Source organism: Talpa europaea, assembly GCF_964194135.1.
Source record: "Talpa europaea genome assembly, chromosome: 1".
NCBI classification, from domain to species: Eukaryota; Metazoa; Chordata; class Mammalia; order Eulipotyphla; family Talpidae; genus Talpa; species Talpa europaea.
In genome coordinates, this window is record NC_140073.1 from 39687429 (window position 1) to 39711785 (window position 24357).

The 24357-nt window shown below is 35.9% G+C and overlaps 1 protein-coding gene across 2 annotated transcripts in view; it reads right to left on the minus strand.

The window, feature by feature from the left end:
* PIK3C2A (phosphatidylinositol-4-phosphate 3-kinase catalytic subunit type 2 alpha) overlaps positions 1–22349 on the minus strand; it is a gene marked incomplete at both ends in the record, with an annotated part of 63753 nt that extends 41404 nt beyond the window's left edge. For both annotated transcript variants that reach the window (XM_084248419.1, XM_084248418.1), the window contains 7 exons: positions 14–77; positions 210–289; positions 1991–2102; positions 2801–2921; positions 5801–5958; positions 9310–9413; positions 21276–22349. In XM_084248419.1, the coding sequence (XP_084104545.1) occupies positions 14–77; positions 210–289; positions 1991–2102; positions 2801–2921; positions 5801–5958; positions 9310–9413; positions 21276–22349 (1713 nt within the window). The remainder of the gene's footprint in view (positions 1–13; positions 78–209; positions 290–1990; positions 2103–2800; positions 2922–5800; positions 5959–9309; positions 9414–21275) is intronic.
* Positions 22350–24357: the final 2008 nt, after the last annotated feature.

Here is a 24357-nt window from a genome sequence, read left to right on the forward strand (position 1 = left end):
AATTAAGACTTACATCAGTTTGAAGGGCTAGTTCCACTTGGTTGTGATAAGAATCTAAAAGTTCTTCAATAGGGTGCCTAAAAAAAAGAACAGTTAAGATAGCTGAAGGGTATAATATACAAATATGATTGTTTTAATCACTAAAATAAATATATTCACATCCAAGAGAAATGTTTGAAAACCTATAATGAATGCTTTAGATGCCATACCTTGTCATGACTTCTTTATAAGGTTTTTCTATTTGATGGAGGTGTTTGCTTAAATCCACAGGTGTTTCATCATCTTCTGCCTAACCAGACACATACAAATGTTTACCAAAAAATTTTATACACTTTATGTTCTTTGTATTGTCAACTTTAATATGGTTAAGTATGTAATAAATTAATTAAAACTAAAGTGATTTTCTTAGTATGGAGGGTAAATTCTTATCAGAATGATTGTAAGACTAAAAAAAGACTCAATATTATGAAAAAATTTGTTTCTAAATGGAAAAATATAAATGCTTTTAAGTCTGATTTCTGACATATAAATAGCAGCAAAGCAAAAACCACTTCTGTTCTAAACATAGCAGCAAGCTTAAAAACACTTTTAAAATTGGCTGACGCCAGATAAAGGAGGGGTATAGGCCAGACGGGGAAGCGATCATCTGAATTTTTGCATTATTTTTTTCTATCGATAATCAAGTTTCTTCTTATTCCCAATGTAAAATGCACTGGTCTCTTTTATGATAACTCTTTACATGTTAATACACTCAAAAACATTATTCCTGGGCCTCCCCGGTGGCGCAGCGGTTGAGCGCTGGGTTGCGAAGCTGCCCGCGGCCTCTATGGCGCCGGTTCGATCCCCGGTTGCTCCCCGGCCACCGGAGGAGGGTCCCACATGGCGTGCAGACCTCTCCTGCAGCCCGCTGCTCCCCTCAGCAGTGTACTTCGGTCCTTCTGCCTGCTCTGCTCCCCACTCTGGCTCTGGTGAATTCTCTCACCCTCCCGCGCTTCTGACTGTACCCAGTGCATGTATAAACAAACAAAACAAACATACAAATAAATAAATAAATAACATGCGTCTATATTAAAAAAAACAACAACAACAAAAAAAACATTATTCCCTAAGAAACTGAAAAAAGTTCTCAATCACTAATTGCAATAAAGTAAAAATCAAAATCAGCAAGCAACTATAGACCAGAGACACACTACAGTGGTGGGGAGGGAGGGGAGGAGAAGAGGGATTAGGGTAAGAAAAAGGGGGTGGGAATTGTATAGGGAATATAACCAAAATGAAAATGCGTAATTATACAAAAATGAAAAATGATGTAAGAATTATATAAAATAAAATTTTAAAAAATGTAATGAATTTTGTGAAGTAGTTTCCATCCAATTGAAATAAATTCTATATAATATAGGAGCAAAACCTGAGAAAAGAAAAGTAGAAATGACTGATATTTTATCATACAAAATCCTACCAAATGAAGAGTAAGTCTCTTTAGAGATTAAAATTCATCCAGGGTTTACTTAGTAAATACAATGGCTTAATTTTCCTTCATTCTATTTTGCTTAAACCTCAAAAGAAAGTACTAGGCTTGTAAAATAGAGATTTAGTTTCCATTTGGTAAAAAATAATGTATTTTTCTCAATTCAGTGCAAGGTCAATATAGATCGTTTTTCCAAAAACTGTATATAGTATACAAACTTTTTCCTTCTTCCTCATTTCTCTGACCCCTGTGTTTTCGCTCCTGTGCAAAACTATACAAATCAACTTTTTAATTTCTCCACTTTGATTTTTAAATATGCCTCCAGCTCTGAGTAGTATGCTACCTAAATTTTCATTTAAAAATCATTCCCAATCAGCTGAAAGACTCCTATTGAGGGAAGAGTTCATCATTCCCAGACCAACCCAGAAATATTAAGAGAATGTACAAATTGCAAACTGGTTAATTAGCAGATTCATTCAGATTCAACCAAATGCAGTTTATTTATAAGGTATACACACTTACTGTTCGGGCCAGATTTTGGCACATTGCACTGAAAGTTAGGAGTTGTAGTTTAATCTCTGTGTCCCATTTTCGACAATTTTGAATATGTTCATGACTTCCAAGGCAATGATTACTGTCAAGATACATTAATTATTAATCAGTGTTATTCTACTCAAACTAGAAATTATATAGATGAGAGTAAAACATAAATTGTATCTGCAACAGCAATTGAAGAGAATGGTAAAATACAGCGATCTATTTTAAACTATGTTTAGCACTTAAATAGAAAAATAATTTCTACATAAGAATCAAAGCAAAGAAGATAAAAGAGAAGGAAATAAGAAAAACAGGGACACTGCACTTCTTGATGCTTAAGAGAATAAAATCTGTAAAACAACTAGACCAAATGTTAGATCACTTGGCTAATAAAAAGATATATATGATAATGATTTTAGGCAACTGAAGAAAATCACAGCTTACTACTCTGTACATTCATGCTACCAAAGGAAAAAGGAATCTCTAATGATGTAACTACTGATTCTTTACAGAAAGAAGAAACAAATCACTTAGGAACATATTGTGCCCCACTCTTCCTATCAAGACTACAAGTTTGTGAAGGGCACGGCCACATCCTGATTATCTCTATAACTCTCCACTGTCTAAGCCATGATGTCTTAAATATCTCAATGTAAGTTTATTGAGCCAATGAATTGATTCAAAAGGACCTAATGTACTTTTGGGTTATAAATTTAACTTATAATTTTTCTACCTTGAATCATTAAAAATGAAATTTCCAAAGATGCTGCTCAGTTTTTAAATGAATAAACTTACTTCTGCAGTACTTCCTCTTGACCACAAACTTTCAGAACATAGCTGCCAACATTTACTTGGTTCAAGTCATCATGTACCCAGCAAAGGGCTTGCATTATAATGATTTCTACAGTAGAACTCACTGTAAAAGAGTTAGTGGTCATTTTCATTTTGCTCACCTTACTGTAAGTACACACTTATTCAGATTGCATTTCTTATAATCTAAGATAGCACTAAACAACAGAAATACAAGTCACAAATGCAGGTCACACATGTAATTTAAAATTTTCTCAGTAGTCAAATTTTAAATAGTAAAAAAAAGGGCAATTTTAATGTTTTATTTAACCAATATATTTAAAATATCATTTCAACACATAATATTTAAAAATTACTAATGAGTTATCTTTTTTTCAAACTAGGTCTTTGAAGTCCAGCGCGCATTTTATACTTAAATCACACCTCAATCTATATTAGCCACATTTCCAGTATTCAGTAGCCACATGACATGAGATTACAATATTAGACAAGACAGGTCTAAGCTAAGACAGCTACTTTCTATTATAGACTTTTCCAAAGAGGATGATAGCAGTATCCAGTAAAGAATAATTTAAAACTAATGATAAGGAAAGGGAACTGCCGTTTTTTAAAGAAGATTTATTTATTTATGCATACAAGAACTAGGGTACGGGCGAGAGGTATTGGGGGGGGGGGTGAGAAGATTCACCAGAGACAGAGTGGAAAGCAGAACAGGCAAACTGACTGAAATACACTGCAGAGGGGAGCAGCGGGCCAGACAGGAGAGGTCTGCTGCACCGTGTGGGTAGCTCCCTGACCGGCCAGGGATTGAACTCATGCTGCAGAGGCTGCATATAGCTTCACAGTGCTGTGCTTAACCCCTTGTGCCACCAGGGAGGCCTAGAACTGCCATTTTAAATGTCTGACATTTGGCTGGCAACCTCTTCAATGAAGAAAAAAAAAATGCAACAAGTAGGAACTACTGTTTAATTATCATTCTTCGGAAAAGCAGGACACTAAGCTTATGCCATTAAATATTAAAGCTTTTTAAATAACCTATTTCTATACTAGAACTCCTTTGTTCAGTTTAGAAGACAGTGATTACATTAAAACGTCATGAAAGTTAACAGCTTGGCAGAAAAGGCTACATTTCTGAATAGCCAAATGTAAGATAACACTGTTTTAAGACACAAACCACTTCTACCATAATATGGCTACATTTCTTGAGAGAGATATACATTACAAATGTTCATGTTTATAAAGAAACAAATAGGCATTTGAAATTTTTTTAATCAGATCTTTAAATATAAGTCAAACTTGCTACAAATTAAAGCATTTGCTATCTGCTTACCCATGCTTATTTTGATCAGTTATCTTTATGACTATTTATTTCTCTGAACAGTAAGTTCAGATATTTTTCTTTTTCAATTTTAGTATTTATTCTTACTGCATACTCAGATTTAAATGATTTTCCATACCAAGACTTAAGATTTGTTAAAAAGAATAAATCTTCCTTTAGAAACTAACAGAATGATCTAGTTGGCTAACATTTTAACTTCAGACTTTGTTTCAAAGGTCCTTCAAATAGTGCAAAACCACAAAGAAAGTATCTAAATTTTAGACTTACTTCTTTTTTTTTAATAAGTTTTTTTGTTTTGTTTTTTAAGATTTATTTATTTATCTCTGTGTGTGTGTGTGTGTGTTTGTTTATTTATTTATTTATACATACATACATACATACATATATACATGCAAGCACTGGGTACAGTCAGAAGCGCGGGAGGGTGAGAGAATTCACCAGAGCCAGAGCAGGGAGCAGAGCAGGCAGAAGGACCGAAGTACACTGCTGAGGGGAGCAGCGGGCGCCATGTGGGACCCTCCTCCAGTGGCCGGGGAGCAGCCGGGGATCGAACCGGCGCTGCAGAGGCTGCGGGCAGCTTCGCAACCCAGCGCTCAACTGCTGCGCCACCGGGGAGGCCCTTAGACTTATTTCTATTTATAATCATTACAGGAAAAAAAACCAGAATAATCTTTAAGTCAAAGTAAGGCAGAAAATTAGGATCTTACCAGACTGGTAGAATCCCATTAAAATATGCACATTATGGGGCTCCCCGGTGGCGCAGCGGTTGAGCGCTGGGTTCCGAAGCTGCCGAAGCTTCCGCAGTGCTGGTTCGGTTCGATCCCCAGCTGCTTCCCGGCCACCGGAGGCGGGTCCCGCATGGCGCACAGACCTTTCCTGCCACCAGCTGCTCCCCTCAGCAGTGTACTTCGGTCCTTCTGCCTGCTCTGCTCCCCGCTCTGGCTCTGGTAAATTTTCTCACCCTCCCGTGCTTCTGACTGTACCCAGTGCTTGTATAAATAAATAAATAAGTCTTAAAAAAAAAATCCCCAAGACTAAAAAAAAAAATAAAGGGGAATCCATCCCTTCCATCCCTGTCATTTAAAATATGCACATTATGAAAAGCAATAACTGAAAGAAAATACAAGATTTTTAAAACAAAAAGTTTCCTACAAACTTTCAATATACATCTCTTGAAAAGACACCCACATCAAGTTTGGAAGAAAGAGCTAGAACCAAAGGAAAATTTTCTTTACCTTAGAGGGGGTTCAGCAAGATAACTGGAATTTCGATTTCACTGGTAGTTCTTTATAAACAAGTACCTTCTTGCCATAAAATGAAAATAAAAAACTGGACTACAATGAGTTTTTCTAAGGTCTTAGCCAAGAGTCACTGATTAACCAAAGTTATGCAGCACTGTTTAGAGAAATAAGTAGTCATAAAGATAAACTGTTTTCCCACTGGTCTTAACCAGGAAACATCTACAGGAAGAACTTTTTTGGAAAAGGCTAACTAAAGAATGTTAAGTATTTTGCCACACACACAAAAACATTTTTAAGCATACTTAATGATAAGAGTTGGTTATCTCTGATAGGATAATACTAACAGTTTAAACATTTTCTCCCTAGTGAGAACAAAACAAGATGGCTGGGGAACTACAAACCTACCATCACATGTGAAAGTAACTGGTAGTTGAAATCCTTCAATTTCAATAGAGACCTTCACACTGGCATTTTCTCCACAGATGTTTCTATGCAGTATGACTGGGCTTAACAAATAACCTGGATTTGTGCAGTGACTGGTGTATGGAAAGTTGGTCTTCAATCTGTTCACAAGAAAGAAATTAAAAGAAAAAATTTTTAAAGCTCCATTTCAGAGCCCTGAACAAGGCTGTGCATACTGACAGCTATTCAATTCTGTCTTTGTCCAATTCTAGAGCAGCTCATGAGAGCTACAATGAATGAACCTTGTCAAAATGCCAAGTACCAGGATTTTAAATAAAAGGAATCCAAGGAAAGAGATTAAGCACTGCCAGGATACCTTTGGTAACATTCAACATTAACCAAGCACATACCAGATACAAGACATTAAATGAAGTTCTGTTTCCAATGATTTTTTCTCTACACAATACAATTATACAAAATGGTATATTTTTAATGTCATTGATAATACAAGTAATGTAACTGCCAAAAAGATAACAAGTATATTCTTTTTTAAAAATCTTTTTTGGAAAGTCTTTTTTTTCCTACCAACATTGTTTTTGGCTTTTAGAATTCAACAACAACAACAATTAACAAAACCCCACATAAATGGCTCCTTACAGTGCTACAAGTCCTGTGTTTCCTCAAAGTGATTTGTAAAACTTAGGGAACGGAAAGAATTGTATAAGAAGGTATTCATGGTATTCATGAATGTATTAGACAAAAATTGCATTCAATGAATTTGACTTTGGGGGAAACATCTTCATTTTCTTTTCTTAAAACCAGTCTTTTCTTTTACACGCCGATGTGAATATACCATCATTATTCTGCAAATATAAAAATGGTTGAAATAATAAATTTTGTTATCTATATTTTACCACAATAAAAAAATTTTAATGAGGAATTTGCTTCTGCTCTATACTTTGGAAGATACTTAGTCCAGAAAAATACAGTAATTTTCTTTGTTTTTCTATAAAATTGATAATTTCTTCTATACTCAGTTGTTTCTGGCTTATAAAAATTGGCAAGGACTAAGATGGTAACAGATTCCTTAGAGTGGGGGGATTTTGAATTTGTTTATAACTAAACTTTTAAACATACAAATTAAATCAGTAAATAGACAATTGCTCTCTTCAGTAAATTGACAATTGCTCTCTTCAGTAAATTATTCACTTTAAATATAACAGATCAAATAGATAAGGTGTTTTTTAGATACTCTTAATCATATATTGCAGCTTGATGTTAAGTAACTGCCTATAGTGTATTTTTAATTTTCTCTAAAATTTCCATTTTTCCACATCACCACCACAGAAAGTTTTACTTGTTTAATGTGATCATACAAGTTCAAGAAATTTAACATCTCTATACATACACTAAAATTATTCATGGTTTATTTTCCTAATATGCTCAATCAAGCTAATGTTAGGTATAGACATTAGCAAATCCTGCAAAATTAGACAGAAGAGAGAAAAATGAGTTTTAAAAGGTTTTAATTGAATTAATTCTACTTTATGGGAAAGAACAGAGTCCGTATTGTTTAGAATAAAATTAATTACAAGAATGGAGTTCTTAAAAACCTACAGGGAGTCAACATACCATTGTAAAATATAAATATCAGATCTGAGCCATATATTCAGAAGATTATTGAACAACAGCATGTATAGTTTCTCATCTACCCTAGGAGACTACTAATGAAACAGCAAAAACTTCCACTGATATCTAACATTCATCCCTATATAAACTTTTTTTGCACCTGTGACTATTGGTATAGCAAGCTTTGTCAGTTACAGTAAATGTGAAAGGGAAGAAATAAATAATAAAGACCAGAGAAAAGCAGTAATAATAAACATCCTAAATCAAAGTATTATAGAACTTTAAAGTAAAAACGACCCTTTGAAATCACTAGTCCAAACTGTCTAATTTCACAGAAGCAAAGAAGTAAGAAAGAAAGGGAGGGAGGAAGGGAGGGAGGAAGGGAGGGAGGGAGGGAGGGAGGAAGAAAGGAAGGAGGAAGGAAGGAAACACCAAACAAGACCTCAAACTTGCACTAACTTCCCAGTCTTGCTGTCACCTGAACTGTATACAATTAATTATCAGCCTCACTGTCTGACACTAATATCATTGCTGAATCAAAAGGATTAAATGAATAATCTTAGGAGATTTCAAAAACTAGATTTGTTCTTTAGGAGTGTAAGTACTTGTTTTCAAAATCCACTGCAGAAATAGGCATACTGAAAAAAAGTGTCACTAATTTCTTCAAAAGACATTTTCTGATCCTGATCACAGAAAAACAAGAGAAGTTCCTAGAACAGAGCTTCAAAAACACCTCTACCTCCTACTGCTCTGATAAATACCTGCTGCAATCATATTTCACTATTGAAAATAAAATTACAAAATCATCTCTTGTTCACTTGGGTTTTATATAACATAAGCTACTTGGTGTGTGTGTGTGTGTGTGTGTGTGTGCAAAAAAAAAAAAAAAGCAATCATTTTATATTAGAGGAAGAGTTTGTGTAAATACTGCAAGATTCCAGTAGTGGGAAGGGGAGGTAAATCAGTCTAATTTCTCAATTTGCAAAACTGAATCCAGCAGTCATTCAAAAGTCTAAGAGAAAGCACACAGAGCTTCTTTGGGGAATAAATTAAAGAACTAAAGGTAATAACGAAGAGAAAGATTACAGATTATTTCTAAATCATTAAGGAAAAAAAATCATGAAGGAAAAAGATTATTTCCAAGCCATTAACCACACATACACAATGGTATAATAGCATAAAAGCATAAATAATTTCTAGTATACGTAATTTGCTCTTCTATTATAAATACCTGCTGAAAAATGAATTTTAAAAAAAATCCCTAAAGGGATTTGCAGGGAAGAAAAAGTGGCTTAATACAGATAGGGAGGGGAGGAGGTAGAGTAAGATGCGGGAATAGGAAGAGCAACAATAATCACACCTGAGGGAACAAATCCTATGTCAAAATATGTAAAACAATGGTACTTCTTTACTGATGTTTTTCTATCCTCCCACCCCAAGATATTCTGGGGGGGGGGGGGTGGAAGAAATGCTTGTTACTTGCTCTTCTAGTATTAGCTGTTATAATATCATCTCTTAAAAATGTAAGACAGTATTTTGAATGCAACAAACTTTATGGCAAAATTAATCTTGCAAAATAAAATTAAGTTATCTTCAAAGTGCACCAAAACTTATATATAAGCCACATTTTCACTGGTTAATAAAGTATAAAATATCTATGGCATCACCTCAGTTTTTTCTTCTAAGTACAGAGAAACCTAATGAGCAAGGATGCACTAAAATTAATGTGCCAATTAACTGTCTCAAAATTTTAGCTGGAGAGAAAACAATTAAAACTTTAAAATGTTGAGAATTATTAATATTAAATTGGTTTCAAGTTAATTTTTTTAAATAAGCATTTAATTACAAAAATAAACTTTAACTTAAAAAGAAAAATTCCATACTCTGTAATGGATTGACAAAAAGCTGCCACCTCCTCATTCTGTACTTCAACTTCTTGAAGAAGAGAACTTCCAGTTGGCAAACTTCTGGTCCCATTTGGGTCTTTCTACAATCAAAAAAGTGTTTTTATTTTCAAAGTGAAAGATTACCCAAAATTCTACGTAGCAGCACAGCATAAATACATTTAAAAAAATATATACAAACACATGGAAGTAAAATAAACCATATTAATAACAAAGAAATTACCCTTCTATTTTTATAAAAGTAATGTTAAGTAAGTCAAATTTTAAAGTTCAACAGTTTTACTTGCTCAAAAATAGAAACTGGCTATACTATGTATAGGTCAGTAATAATGATATTTCCATTTAAAATCTTCTGAAATAAACACTTCAGAGAGTTAATAGCTAAATGAAAGGACTACCCCTATGACTTAAGAAAATGAAGATTTTAAAAGTTCTCATCACCAGAGGATGTGAACAACTCACCAAAGAGAATATCCAGATCAATAGATACATGGAAAATGTCCATCACAGCTTCCAATAAGAGAATTGCAGGTTAAAAAAACTACAGTGAGATACTATATGAGATACCAATAAGAATGGCACATGTTAAAAAGACCCCCCAACAACAGTAAGCGGAGAGAATGCGGAGGAAGGAACCCTAATACACTATTGGTAGGAATGCAAATTGGCATAGCTATTACGGAAAGTGATCTGGTTTTATCTTAAAAAACTAAAATGGAAATACTATGTGATCCAGCAACCCACTCTTGGATATCTAACCAAGGAACATGAAATCATCAAAACTGTCTCTCTCTCCCCCATCCTCTGCCCCCAATATTTACCGCAGCACTATTCACAATGACGAGAACATGGAAGGAGCCTAAATGTCCATCAATGAATGACTAGATCAAGAAGAATTATATTCACACTATGGAATATTATAGTCATTTTTTTTAAAAAAAAAGGTGAAATACAAAATGGAGGGAATTCTATGTATTAAAGCAAGTTGGAATGACAAAAACAAATCCTGGAATTTACACAGCAGACGATTTGATAAAGTAAAATACTTACAAAAACAAGCGGACAATCAAAAACACCTTGAGGTTTCAAGGAGAAGAAAGGGACATGGGGAGATAAGGGATGATGGTGAGGGAAAAAAAGTGAAATACACTGCTAAGGGGAGCAACAGGCAAGGCAGGAAAGATCTGCTGTGCCGTGCCATACTTGGATTAGCTCCCTGGCTGCAGATCAAATTCAAGCCTCAGGCCCCAGGCCACAGTGGTGATAGTGTGCTAGTGCTGAGACTTAACCCCTACGCCACCAAGGAGGCCCAAAATTGGGGAAATTTAAAAAATTTTAAGTGTATTTCAGTAGATCTGCCTGTTCTGCTCTCCACTCTGTCTGGTGAATCCTCTCACCCCCTGAACTTCTGGCTTGCACCCCAGTTCTATGCAAAAGTAAAAATCTTTAAAAAAAATTTTATGTAAATTATTTTTAAAATAAGCAAAAAAAAAAAAAAAAAGTAAAAATCATCACAGAAATTCACATTGTTAGAAATTCAGATTTCCAATATCTTCTGGAAAACTGAAATCTATACTGACACATGGTGGCAGTAAAAAAGTTCTCATCACAAGAAAGAAATGTATAACTGTGTGTGGTAACGTATGTCAACTAAACTTATGCTGGTGGTCATTTCTTAACAAATACCTATATCAAGTCATTATGTTGTTGTATAGCTAAAATGAATACACTGCTATATGTCAAATTATATATTAAAAAACAAAACAACAAAAACCCCAACAACTAATTGGCAAGGGAAAAGAAGACCATATGGAGAGCAAGCAAGTTTTGTACTCCTCTAATAAACCAGGAGTTCTATATATCCACCTTAGACCTTACATTCCAAGAAAGCAGCTGGTTCTTTATGTATAAGAGAATGAATTTTAGGAGTTAGTATTGTTTTATGTTAATAAACGTATACAAATTATCTTGATGGTCCTTCAAAAGTTTAATAACTTTATGTCTGGTCAAAATTTGCAACATTAAAGAGAAAAATTCACCACCCAAATAGAGCCAAACAGCACAATCCATTTGGAGGTGTTAGGGCTTAATACATAAAAGTACCTGAAATTTCAAATGAAAATTTCATTTAAAATTAAAATTGAAACATTCTCAAATCAAAATTAAGTGAATGAGAACACATATACAAATTTCAAGAATTGTAACTGATTTTAATGACCATAGCACACAAGAAAATGTCAAAAAAATCAAACTGATATTTTAGTGACAAACTTAAAACTCCTTTATCAATTTCCTTCTTTTAAAAGATGGCAGAGTCCCTTCTGCTAGAATGTAATATGCACATTTGGAGTAAAAAATACCTTGACTCCTACAAAATCAAAACAAAAATTAGCAGGACTCAGAGGAAAATCAGTGTTAAGGCAAATTTACTCAAGAAACGTAACTGTAGTCAAAAGCCCTAATAGTGTAATCAAAGCCCTAATTGAACTAATGAAAGTCCTACAAAAATAAGGGTGCAATAGGGGCCTCCCCGGTGGCGCAGTGGTTGAGCGCTGGGTTGCGAAGTGGTTGAGCACTGGGTTGCGAAGCTGCCGGCGACCTCTGCGGCGCAGGTTCGATCCCTGGCTGCTCCCCGGCCACATGGCGCACAGACCTCTCCTGCTGCCCGCTGCTCCCCTCAGCAGTGTGCTTCGGTCTTTCTGCCTGCTCTGCTCCCCGCTCTGGCTCTGGTGAATTCTCTCACCCTCCCGCGCTTCTGACTGTACCCAGTGCATGTATAAACAAAACAAAACAAACAAACAAATAAATAAATAAAACATGCCTCTATTAAAAAAAAATTAAAAAAAAAATAAGGGTGCAATAAATCTCCACTCAAAATATGCACTTAGCATTATGGTCTTCAATCTTTTGAAGCCTTAGAGCTGGAGCTCCTGCTTCCTTATTTGAAATATGGACTCTTGAGGGCATTTGCTTCTAGTCAAGACCAATTTCAATGAAACTGAAAATTAAAATCAGAATGTAGACTTTTTCAGCAAAGTTCTTAATACAAAAGGAAATGTCTTCACAACTTTTCTGTGTGTACTGCTTCACCAAAAAACCTAATACTGTGGAAGTCACTCATTTAACCAACATTTTCACTAAAAGATAACACTTCTGCAAGACTTCCAGTATTTTCCTTAAAATCTTATATTACTAAGGCTTTCTCCTTAATTGTGAAAAAGTTTGTTATTAATTACTTTAAGATGGTAATATGCTGGAAAAGATTATTTAAACTAATGTTTGAGGGCCTCCCTGGTGGTGCAAGGGGTTAAGACGCAACCTATGAAGCGATCCACAGCCACTGCAGCATGAGTTTGATCCCCGGCCAGGGAGAAACCCACATGGCACAGCAGACCTCTCCTGTCAATCCAGCTGCTCCCCTCAGCAGTGTATTTCAGTCAGTCTGCCTATTCTGTTCCCCACTCTATCTCTGGTGAATCTTCTCACACACACCCCTCCCCACACCTCTGACCTATACCCCAGTTCTTGTATGCATAATCTTAAAAAAAAAAAACTAATGTTTGAACTTCCCCATTATATGCCGATTATACAGGTTAATTTGTGTTTCATAAGTAAACACTGTAGCAAATAGATTACACAACCCTAAAAATGGAATCTATTTCTAACAAATAGTCTGACCTGACACTCCAAGATAGACATCACAAATCTATTTCCCAGAACTTACCAATTGAATTCTATGTTCCACTTAGCTTGAATCATATCCTGTTCCTCTAAAACATAAATTGAGCTATCCTTCCTCTGAACTTCTGTTTGTCTGCAATGAATTCTTCCTAATCTGCCCTTACACCATGCATCAAAAATCTATGAAAGGCCCAATTCATCTACAATGCCAGTTCATCTATAATTCCTTCTATGATTACTCAGTATGAAAAACGTCTTCTCTCCAAGCATTTCTAAGTACTTAGTATGAACTAAACACCATATCATTACATCCTGTTTTATATTTGGACTAATGTGAAAGCGCACTGAAGGCAAGAATCAAATTTCAGTGAACTTTATATTTTCACAGAACTTTGTATGCAGTTTAGCAGGCAGTCAACCACTGGTTCAATTTTTTGAACGTTTAACTCTCTAAAACACAAGTTAGAATCCACGTACATATAACCAGCAAACTTACCACAGAAGTCATAAAATATTTAAAATATATTAGGCACCATGTAATTTCTCCAATAATCTCCTTAAAAGAGTAGCAGTTATTTTCATTAATACCTGACAGTATAAAATAAGCTATCACTAATTATTATTGAAAATAGTATCTAAATTACAATGAGACACCACCTCACATCTATTAGTATGACTAATACTAAAAAATAATGGAATTTCTCTCTCTGCTTAGTGCTATCAGCTTTCATCAAGATCGCTAAGAGTAGGGCCACCCTGGTGGCATAGGGTGTTAAAGTCTCAGCTCTACCAAGCCATCGCCAGCCATTGTGGCCTGAGTTCGATCCCACGCCATGGAGGTGACCCACGTGGCACAGCAGACCTCTCCTGTCTCTTCTGCTGCTCCCCTCAGCAGTGTATTTTGAGTAGATCCACCTGTTCTGCTCCCCACTCTGTCTCTGGTGAATCCCCACCCCTTGCAAATCCATACACAGAATTGGCTTCAGTATTTTCAAATGGAGAGGTCATCTATTATTGGAGGAGTGAAAGGAGTAGACGGATTATGAGTTTAAGGAAACTAGTGAAGGTTTGAAATAATTCTTATCATGGCATAGTCTATATAGCAATTATAAGAATATGGCAAGCCTTATTTATGCCTGCACAAGCCAAGATTCATGCCATATTATCCAGTAGATGGAAAACACCAAGTTTTCAATAAATGTACTTTAAGCTTTAAACATGTATTATCTGTTACTATTCAGAACAAAGCTGGTTATTTCCTTATTTGAAATTTAAAAAATTTTTTACAAAGAACCTTTAGTAAGTTATTCTAATAGTGAACTAACAACATTCAGCTAGACAACGAAATCATGTTTTATTTCAAATACAGCACAAGTCTGATTTCAACTTTAAGATACAGTTTCCTGATTTTGGTCACACACACACACACAAAATTGAACTGAAGTATTTAGATTACCATTAACAAAAGACACTAGAAGGAAACAGGAAGTAAGCTTGCTGAGCCAGAAGAAAAACACCCAAATGAGTTTTGGCCATAAAGCACAAAATTCTTACAGGAAATGAATACTTAAGTATATAGTTATTATAAAGTACAGGCATTGCAATGGTATTTCCCAACAGAAAATATGAACCTCAGGTAAGTTTTTAAATAGAGATGAACAGTGTGTGAGAAATTAAAAACTCCATGTCAATGTCTGTGCACAAACTTCTAAAATCAGCCTACTACTGGTGTTTTATTTATCATCCCCTTCTGGCCTAAATCAGAGTTTATCTTGAACAAAAGCAAAATCATGGAATCTTAGTATTAATAAAAGGGCTTAAAACCTTTCTTTGAATATAAAAATCCTTTCTATGGCATCTGCCACAAGTGCAAACCAAACCTCTGTCTAGACCACCAATGATCTTTCGCCACTCCTTTGTCCTTATTTAACTCCTTGGTTTTTATTCCCCATTGGTCCCTGTTCTACATTCAGGAACACTGGATTTAAAAATTAAGTCACTAAAATGAATTTTTCAATTCACAAAGAAAAATATTTTAATAATAAGATTTGGTAAACTTAAGCTTTCTATAAAATATATTTTAATTTGCAGTACTTACTACTAATTTTCTCTATTAAAATCTAACACAGGGGCCTCCCTGGTGGCGCAAGGGGTTCAGACGTAGCACTGTGAAGCTATCCACAGCCACTGAGGATTTCGATCCTTGGTCAAGGGGCAACCCACATGGAGCAGCAGACCTGTCTTGCCCACCCCTCCCTTCAGCAGTGTATTTCAGTCAGTCTGCCTGTTCTGCTTCTCACTGTCTCTGGTAAATCCTCTCACCGCCACACTTCTGACCTGTACCGCAGTTCTTGTATGCACAAATAAATCTTAAAAGAGATAAAATCTATAACACAAAGTAATATATTTAATACAATGAAAAATTTAGTAGATCGGTCTGCTTTACAAGAATACTATAATTTTCAGGTATTCTGCTCCCTGAATTGAGAAACTACATTCCAAACATAAAACTTTATCTTTTTTTAAGAAATTTATTTATTTATTTATTTATAAAAGCACTGGGTACAGTCAGAAGTGCAGGAGGGTGAGAGAATTCACCAGAGCCAGAGCAGAGAGCAGAGCAGGCAGAAGGATCGAGGTACACTGCTGAGGGGAGCAGTGGGCGTGGCAGGAGAGGTCTGCGTACCATGTGGGACCCTCCTCCGGTGGCCAGGAATCGAACCGGCACTGCAGAGGCTGCGGACAGCTTCGCAGCCCAGCGCTCAACCGCTGCGCCACCGGGGAGGCCACCAAACACAAAACTTTAAAAGAAAAAAAAGTCTACTTCCTCTTACATAGCAACTTTCCAAACTTTAAATATTATTCTTAAAAGTAATCTCAGAAATCATCCAGTCTAAACAACTTTACCTCATAGATGAAGAAACTCAAGATCCAAAAGGTGACTTGACTCTACAATTAATATTCTCCTTGGGCAAAATAGCTCCAATCTTTTCATCAATTTCTTAACACTGCTTCTAGATACTGAATGCTGTAGCCTTCTCTTTTCAAGTTTATCTCTTGCCCCTCTTAGAATGTGGTGCTCGGGCATAATTATTAAACAGGGTTTTAATAAAGCAGAGTAAAATGGAATGATTAAACAACTCTATACCTCCTAAGTCTTGCTGTAGTTAGACTCTCTAACATTTGCCAGGTAGCCTAAGCCACCTCAAGTCAGACATTGTGCCACCGAGCAAAACTATGCCTTCATCAACTGATCATATTATTTGTGCTTACCTGGCTTTGACTCATGTTTCTCATAATTAACTTGCTTGCTCCTTGATCCTTCCCTCTATACTTTAAAATCTAAGAACATGATCTTACCCAGAAGCCTAGTTAATTCCTAGAGTCTCAGCGACTAGCAGTTCTCTGCAACTCTCATGTGACCTTAATTCCCAGATCTTCCCATCTTTAGGAAATTACCTATCCTCACTTTCTACACGACACTTTCTGAAGGTACCCAGAATAAGGAAAATATGATACACTGTGATGATATTAAAAATGAGCAGAAAAAAATAAACAAAGGGAGACAATGAAAGGGAGAAATGTAGGGAGCCCTGCCCCCACTAAATGAGAGGGTAGACCGAGAAGACATAAACTCAACTAGACGTATCCAGTCTCAACTAAAGAGGGAAAGAAAGCTAAAAGAATTAGCAATCTATGTTTTAAGTTGCAAAGAAACTGTTCCCCAGAATACTCTATCTTTACATTTTTCTATTTGTCCTATCACCTTCCCATCTTTATAGGCTCCTAAGGGATGAAGAAACTTTAAAATCACCTAATCAGAGGTAACAAGTTAGCTGTATTGGAATCACTTATGAAACTTTTTGGGAAAAAACAATTTTCTCCTTCCCCTCAAATTCCACACTTCTACTTTCTCTACTCCCCATACTCCAAAACATAGAGAATCAAGAAAATCAGGATTATGAAGGCCTAAATTCTGCAAAATGCTGCAACAGACAACTTAGTTTGGAAAGTTCATTATTTGACCCATGCTAAATATCTCCTGTAAAAAATTGCCTATTAGTGTTTGTCAATAATAGTTTGCTTCCTAAATAGCATGTTCTATTATTAGAGTTTAAAAAAAACAAGGCGGAGGAGGGAAGATATAGAGTTCCATGGGTTTGAATACCAACTTTTCTTCTGATAAACAGTTCTGGGCCCTCTCCTGGATGTCTAACTTATTATCTTATTATTGTGGAAATGTTCAAAGACATACAATAGTAGAGAGAATAATATAATGAACAATCATATATCCATTAATAGATTCAACAATTATCAACACATGGCCATCTCGTATTATCTATAAGCACCATGCTCCTAGCTCACTTGATTTTACTAAAGCTATAATCTATAACCTTCATTTATAAATTTTTCAGGATATATCTCTAAAATATAAGTGTTCATTTAACTAACTACAATACAATTACTACATAATGAGTTACTCTGGTCTCACAGGCTTCCCATGAACTTTCTCCTGTCTTAGCAAATATAGAGCTGTATGAACTTTTATAGCATAAATACAAGACATGTAGCTTTATGTTCTCAGTTCCAATCTTGGGTCAGTTAAGTAATTCCAGTGTATCCAGAAACCTCAACCTGTTAAGATGAAAACCACAGTTCACCGAGAATGGTGATTTCAGTTCACTTGTAATAATCTGTTTCTTTTAAGGGACAAGTGACTTTTCAAAGCTGGGAGGTAAGAATGTAGGATATAATGGGAAAAAAAAGTCATTTATAAATATTTATATTAAATCCAAGATAATCTATGTACATACATTGTAGATGGATAAATGCATGCATACATACTGAAATGTGACACAAGGAGTAGAACTGTTTGAAAGTGACTGCTCACTCTGGATACACAAGGGACTTTACCTTCTACCATCAGGAGGGCTGAACCTACACTTAGCCACTACCAGGCCATCCTTTCCTCTGAGAAAGGGACTGCAATGTCCCATAGTGCCCGAGAGCTCTATATTCTAAGTAGCTGCCTTTCCCAAACGACGACTATAATCAGCTGATATCCCTAATTCAGAGTGCATGGTGTCAAATACCTGGCATCATATTCTCAGGCTTAACCAATAAAAAGGAAAGCCACATTTGGGGAGGGGATCTCTACTGGAACATTGATCCAAGAATGAATTCAGCAGTGGCCTGTCCTTGGCAAGATAAGACAATCAGGTAGACCAGTGCCTTCCAATTTTTAAAATAATTGCCAGAGCATATTTCACATTTTAACCATTTAAAAATATATAATGGCTTTCAGTACATTAACAAGTTTTTGTGACCTTCACTACATTCTTAGAACACCAATATTCTAATTCTAGAACATTTTCATAAACCTCTCCCAAATACCCATTAAATAGTAATTCTCCATTCCCTTATCCCCACCCAGTCCCATTGATGAATACCAATTTAGTTTCTGTATATATAGATTTGCCTTTCTGAACAAATCATATAAATGGAATCACACAACGTGTGGTATTTTGGATTGCTTTTCTTTCTCTTATAATGTTTTCAAGGTTTGTCCATGTTGTAGCATATTCCTATTTATGGGTGAATAATATTCCATTCTATAGACATACCACTTTTGTTTATACATTCGTCAGTTGAAGGACACTGAGTTCTTTTCACTTTTTGGGTATTAGAATTAAGTTGCTATGAACAATATTTCTTTTTAAGTTGTTCTTTTTTTTTTTTTTTTTAAAGATTTATTTATTTATACAAGCACTGGTTATAGTCAGAAACGCGAGAGGGTGAGAATTCACCAGAGCCAGTGCGGGGAACAGAACAGGCAGACCAACGAAATGCACTGCTGAGGGGAGCAGCGGGTGGCAGGAGAGGTCTGTGCACCATGTGGGATCCTCGCCTGGTAGCCGGGGATCGAACCGGCGCTGCAGAGGCTGTGGGCAGCTTCGCAGCCCAGCGCTCAACCGCTGCGCCACCAGGGAGGCCCTGAACAATATTTTAAATGGGCAAATGATGTAAACAGGCAGTTCTCCAATAAATACACATTTGGAAAATAAGCACATGAAAAGATATTCAATACCATTAGTCATCAGGGAAATGCAAATCTCCTTCCATCCATTAGGATGGGCTATACTACCAAATACTGGAAAATAACAAGTACTGGAAAAGATATGGAAAACCAGAACTCTCAGGTTGAATTAAAATGGTGAAGTCATTAAGGAAAAAAGTTTTGGTAATTCTTCAAAAACCTAAACTTAAATTACTAGCAATTATACTCCTAGCTATAGCTGACTTCTTTTATTTTTATTTGGCTTAAAGGTAGTCATTCTCCCTTCAAATACTTCAGGAAATGATTGCTATTTTGTAAAAATAAAAATCACAATGAGATAACATTAATGCAGACTATTAAGAGAAAACCAACTGACATACTTTGGTTCCAATTTAAAATGTGCAATAAGGGCCTCCCTAGTGGTGCAAGGGACTAATAAGCACAGAACTGTGAAGCTATCCACAGTCTCTTCAGTACGAGTTCAATCCCTGGCCAGACAGCGAGCTATCCACATGGCACAGCGGGCCTCTCCTGCCTTGCCTGCTGCTTCCCTCAGCAGTGTATTTCAGTCAGTCTGCCTGTTCTGTTCCCCACTCTGTCTCTGGTAAATCCTCTCACCTCCCACATCTCTCGCCTATACCCCAGTTCTTGTGTGCATAAATAAATAAATCTTTAAAAATAAATAAAATAAAATGTGCAATAAGCTTATATTTTTTAAATTGAAAGGTGTTAAGATATTTTATTAGTAATTTGTAATCAGTATTGACAAGTTTAAGAGAATTTAATAAAATGTATATATATACAATTTAATATAAATATATACAATTTAACAAAATGTATATATCCAACATATAGTTGAAATATATTTGAAAAACTGCACTAGCAGAGACTTTTCTAATCATGTCATCTAAAATATCCTTGTTTTTCATAAATCTTCATACTACTGCTTCTTTCTCTCCCAGATATACAAAATGGTTTTTAAAAGTCAACAATTCAAAATAAACCATGCAAAAATTTGCTGCTTCTTTTTCCCTAAATATTGATTCCCAACACCTAAAAAGTAGGTAAAGGCTGATCTAATTCACTGAATTATATAATTCACATTAAAGTGAGAACGAGGCTTAAACACTACACAAATATTTTAAGAGAAAAATACAAATCTGTACAAGTATATACTCTATCTGAAAAGAAAATGTCTAAACCCTACTGCCTCTCTTCTGAGGGAACCTATCCCAGCCACTCTTAAATAATTTTTCCAGATAGTAAAACTACAGGAACTCAGTAACTATAGTTCTTTCATTTTTATCAATATAGCTACTTAAGGAGAAACCTTTAAAAGGTTTTTATCCCTTCTCTTCAGGGTCATATATTCATGCACGTATATATATATTAAAAATAACAAATACACATGAGAATTCCTCCAATGGGTTAAAAACCAAAATTCCTTGTTTCCCCTGAAAAATTTAAAGACATAAGATAAAGTAGAACCATATAATGAAGAGATACTGATAAAAAATATCTTAAATGCCTCTCAATGACAGATCACTGACTAGAGGTTTTTTAAACTAATAATCCTAAAAAAGATAACATTACTAGCAAGCAATTTTTAACTGATCTAAACATTCAGTCCTGGGGCCTCCCCTGGTGGCTCAGCGGTTGAGCACTGGGTTGTGAGGTTGTCCACAGCCTCTGCAGCACCAGTTCGATCCCCAACGAATGTCCCACAAAAAAACAAACAAAACAAAAAAAACATTTAGTCCTTTACCACACAATGTAAAATTCATAGGATACATAAGAGCAAAGAAAACAAGACTCAAAATCCAAAGTATTTTTTTTACCTAATAAATTATGCACACAAATAAGAATTCTGTGTTCTACTACTAAGTTTAAGAAATTAAAAGGGGGGCCTCCCTGGTGGTGCAAGGGGTTAACCACCACACTATGAAGCGATCCGCAGCCTCTGCAGCACACATTCGATCCCTGGCTGGCCAGGGAGCAACCCACATGGCACAGGAGACCTCTCTTGTCTCGCCCGCTGCTCCCCTCAGCAGTTTTTTTCAGTCAGTCTGCCTGTTCTGTTCCCCACTCTGTCTCTGGTGAATCCTCTCACCCCCCACCCCCCCATCTCTGGCCTGTACCCCAGGTCCTGTATGCAAAAATAAATAAATCTTTAAAAAAAAAAAAAAAGAAATTAAAAAGACCATACCTGAGATATTTGGCCCTGGACTTTCGTAAGTTGAGTTGTTCGAATATTTAAAGACTGGCTTCTTGTTACAGTTGCTCCAGAAAGAGATTTTCCATTCACCTTTCTTTCATAGTGACAATTTGCTAACGATCTCTCTTCAAGAAGAACAGCATCCCAAGGATCTTCTACTGGCAAACCTGGAACAATTTTCTCTTCCGCATGACCTAGCACCTCCACATTGTCCATCTTAGGCTTGCTTAGAGGATCTAAGTCTAACCAGTCAAATTTACTGATATCTTCAGACTTTGGAGATACTTGTAGATTGCTGATTGTAGTTTTTGAATTTGTTATCTCCAAATCAGTCCTTGCTTTTCCATTTTTTAAAAACTCTGATGTACTAGCTATTTTGTCAAACAGCTTTGCCATGTCAGGACTGACTGTTGGACGATAGATAGGTAAGCTTCCTGGTGGATGAAAGGGTGCAGCATGTGTCAAAGGATATGAAAAATACGGAGACTGTCCTGGAATACTTAAATACATAGGTTCTGTAGGTGGAAAAGTGGGCACTCTTGGATTGAAACCATTTTGGAATGCAGTCTGTTTACTACTGTAAGTTGACTGGTAAAAGGAAGGTAAAGAGTAAGTGGAAGGTGCAGATAGTCCAGGTGGCCACTGTCCTCTCTGAAGAGTAGGTCTAAGATAGAGCTGTGCTGAAAATGAAGGGCTCAGAACAGGAGTAACTGGCAATACCGGTGTTTTCTTAGGCTCAAAACTGTCATCCAACAATAGTTTCTCAAGTTCAGCGTGGCTGAGCTTTTCTACATCAATATCTACAGCTCTTTTTCGGGTATCTGATTCAGGAAACACCATGAGATCATAATCCTGTTTATTATAAACTTGTGTTTTTTGTCTAGTGTTGGTTGACAACTCAAAACGTCTCTGATTATCAGTCACTTGTCTGTCCTTTTGCAATTTTGCTAAAGCCTCTGCTTCCATTTGTAATGCTTCTTCTTTTCCCACATCTTTTGTTCTTGTTTGTTCCAGATGTGAAGATGAACACTGCTTAAATTCATTGTTGTTGGATATCTGAGCCATGTCCACTTAAAAGAATAAAACTTTTCCTAATCTATTTTTCTCTTGGAGCTTCCAAAATATCAAGACCTATAGGTAAAAATAAATATAACATTCATTAGATTTTTTAATCTCAAATAGATTTTTTTTTGCAACCTACCTTAGATGATTTAGGATTTGAAGTCACAAAAATACACTACAAAATAAAATGAACAGTTGAAGATGATGTGAGTAAAGGAACACTTCAAAAATATCTTAGGCATGGGCCTCCCTGGTGGCGCAAGAAGTTAAGCACCACACTATAAAGCAATCTGCAGCCTCTGCAGCACGAGTTTGATCCCCAGCCAAGTTCAATCCCCAGCCGGTCAGGGAGCAACCCGCATGGCGAAGCAGACCTCTCCTGTCTCACCCACTGCTTCCCTCAGCAGTGTGTTTCAATCAATCTGCCTGTTCTGTTCCTCACTCTGTCTCTGGTGATCCTCTCACCTCCCCAATCCCGTATCTCTGGTCTGTATCCCAGCTCTTGTATGTATAAATAAATAAATCTTTAAAAAAAAAATCATACATGAATTAAGGGAGATGTTCAGACATACATGACATTAACCCATTCCCTGATTAACAGGAAGGAAAACAAACACAGTAAATGAACTCAAGAAGCTTTCACTTCAGTTGTCACAATGTGGTTAACTAGTGGCTCTAGTGGCATAAATCTTCTGGCATAAACACTTCTGGCAGAATTCTTGGCACAAAATGGTTTAATAGTTCATATATTTTAAGAGTTTTGTTAGGGTTTACTGTGATGTAACTATCAAGTCAAAATGGTTTCAATCCTTTGCTATTGATAAATTAACATTAAAAACACTTAATTCCTAGTCAATAAATTCAAGGAACGTGATTTATATTAAAACTTACGAAAAATGTAAAAGGATTTGTAACAGTACAAAAATATTTAAAAGTATAACAGATTAGAACAAGATAAAAGTGTTAAAAGCTGTAGAAGTCATAATTCTCTACTTAAAGGCTAAATTGTCATACAGTTTTGATCAATGTCTGTTTGATCAATAGCAGTTAAACCAACAGTTACAATATTAAAATTTCTCATTTTCTAATTGCTAAAATACTTTTATTCACAGGCTAGAAGACAGTTTGTTAAACTTTCTCAAAGATCAGTTCATAAAAATTTATACTCCTCTATTTAAAACACTAATTCAGACCAAGATTACCATGTGAAGTACTGTGACCACATAAAGGGTTAGTTATATATGATGTAACAGAGGGCACATTCCCTGCTTCTAACCAATAAGAGACAGAAGTTAAATGTGGGTTCTAGAGTTGTACCATCTTTTTTTTTTTTTTTTTAAAGATTTATTTATGTATACAAAACTGGGGTATAGGCCAGAGGCGGAGGAGGGGGAGATAAGAGGATTCACCAGAAACAGAGTTGGGGAACAGAACAGGCAGACTGACTGAAATACACTGCTGAGGGGAACAGTGGACAAGTCAGGAGAGGTCTGCTGCACCATGTGGGTAGCTCCCTGGCCGGGGATCAAACTCATGCTGAAATGGCTGCATAGTTTGCATCTTAACCCCTTGTGCCACCAGGGAGGCCCTGGAGTTGTACCATCTTGATTTTGAAGTTGTATACCTTGGGCAAGTGAAAACTTTTCCACATGCCTTAGTTTCCCTACTTTTAAAATGAAAAAACATCTATATGTTATAGTGAATATAACAATACAATTATCCAGGCCTTACCTCAGGCCTGGAGCATAACATTAAATAAATAACAACCATACTAGTCTTACTATGGCTTGAGATACACCTAGTTTGAATGCCTAGAAAGCAAGAGCACGCCTGTTTACAGCCCAAGATCTTTTTCCATCATAGTGCTTGTCTATAGTATATGCTCAATAAATGCTTAATGAAAGGCGGCTTGGAAACACCCTATGTGAATTCAAACTAATATAACACAGAGAAAGTCCAAGTGTTGAAGCAATGTCCTCATCACTTTTCATCATATATGAAAAAATGATTA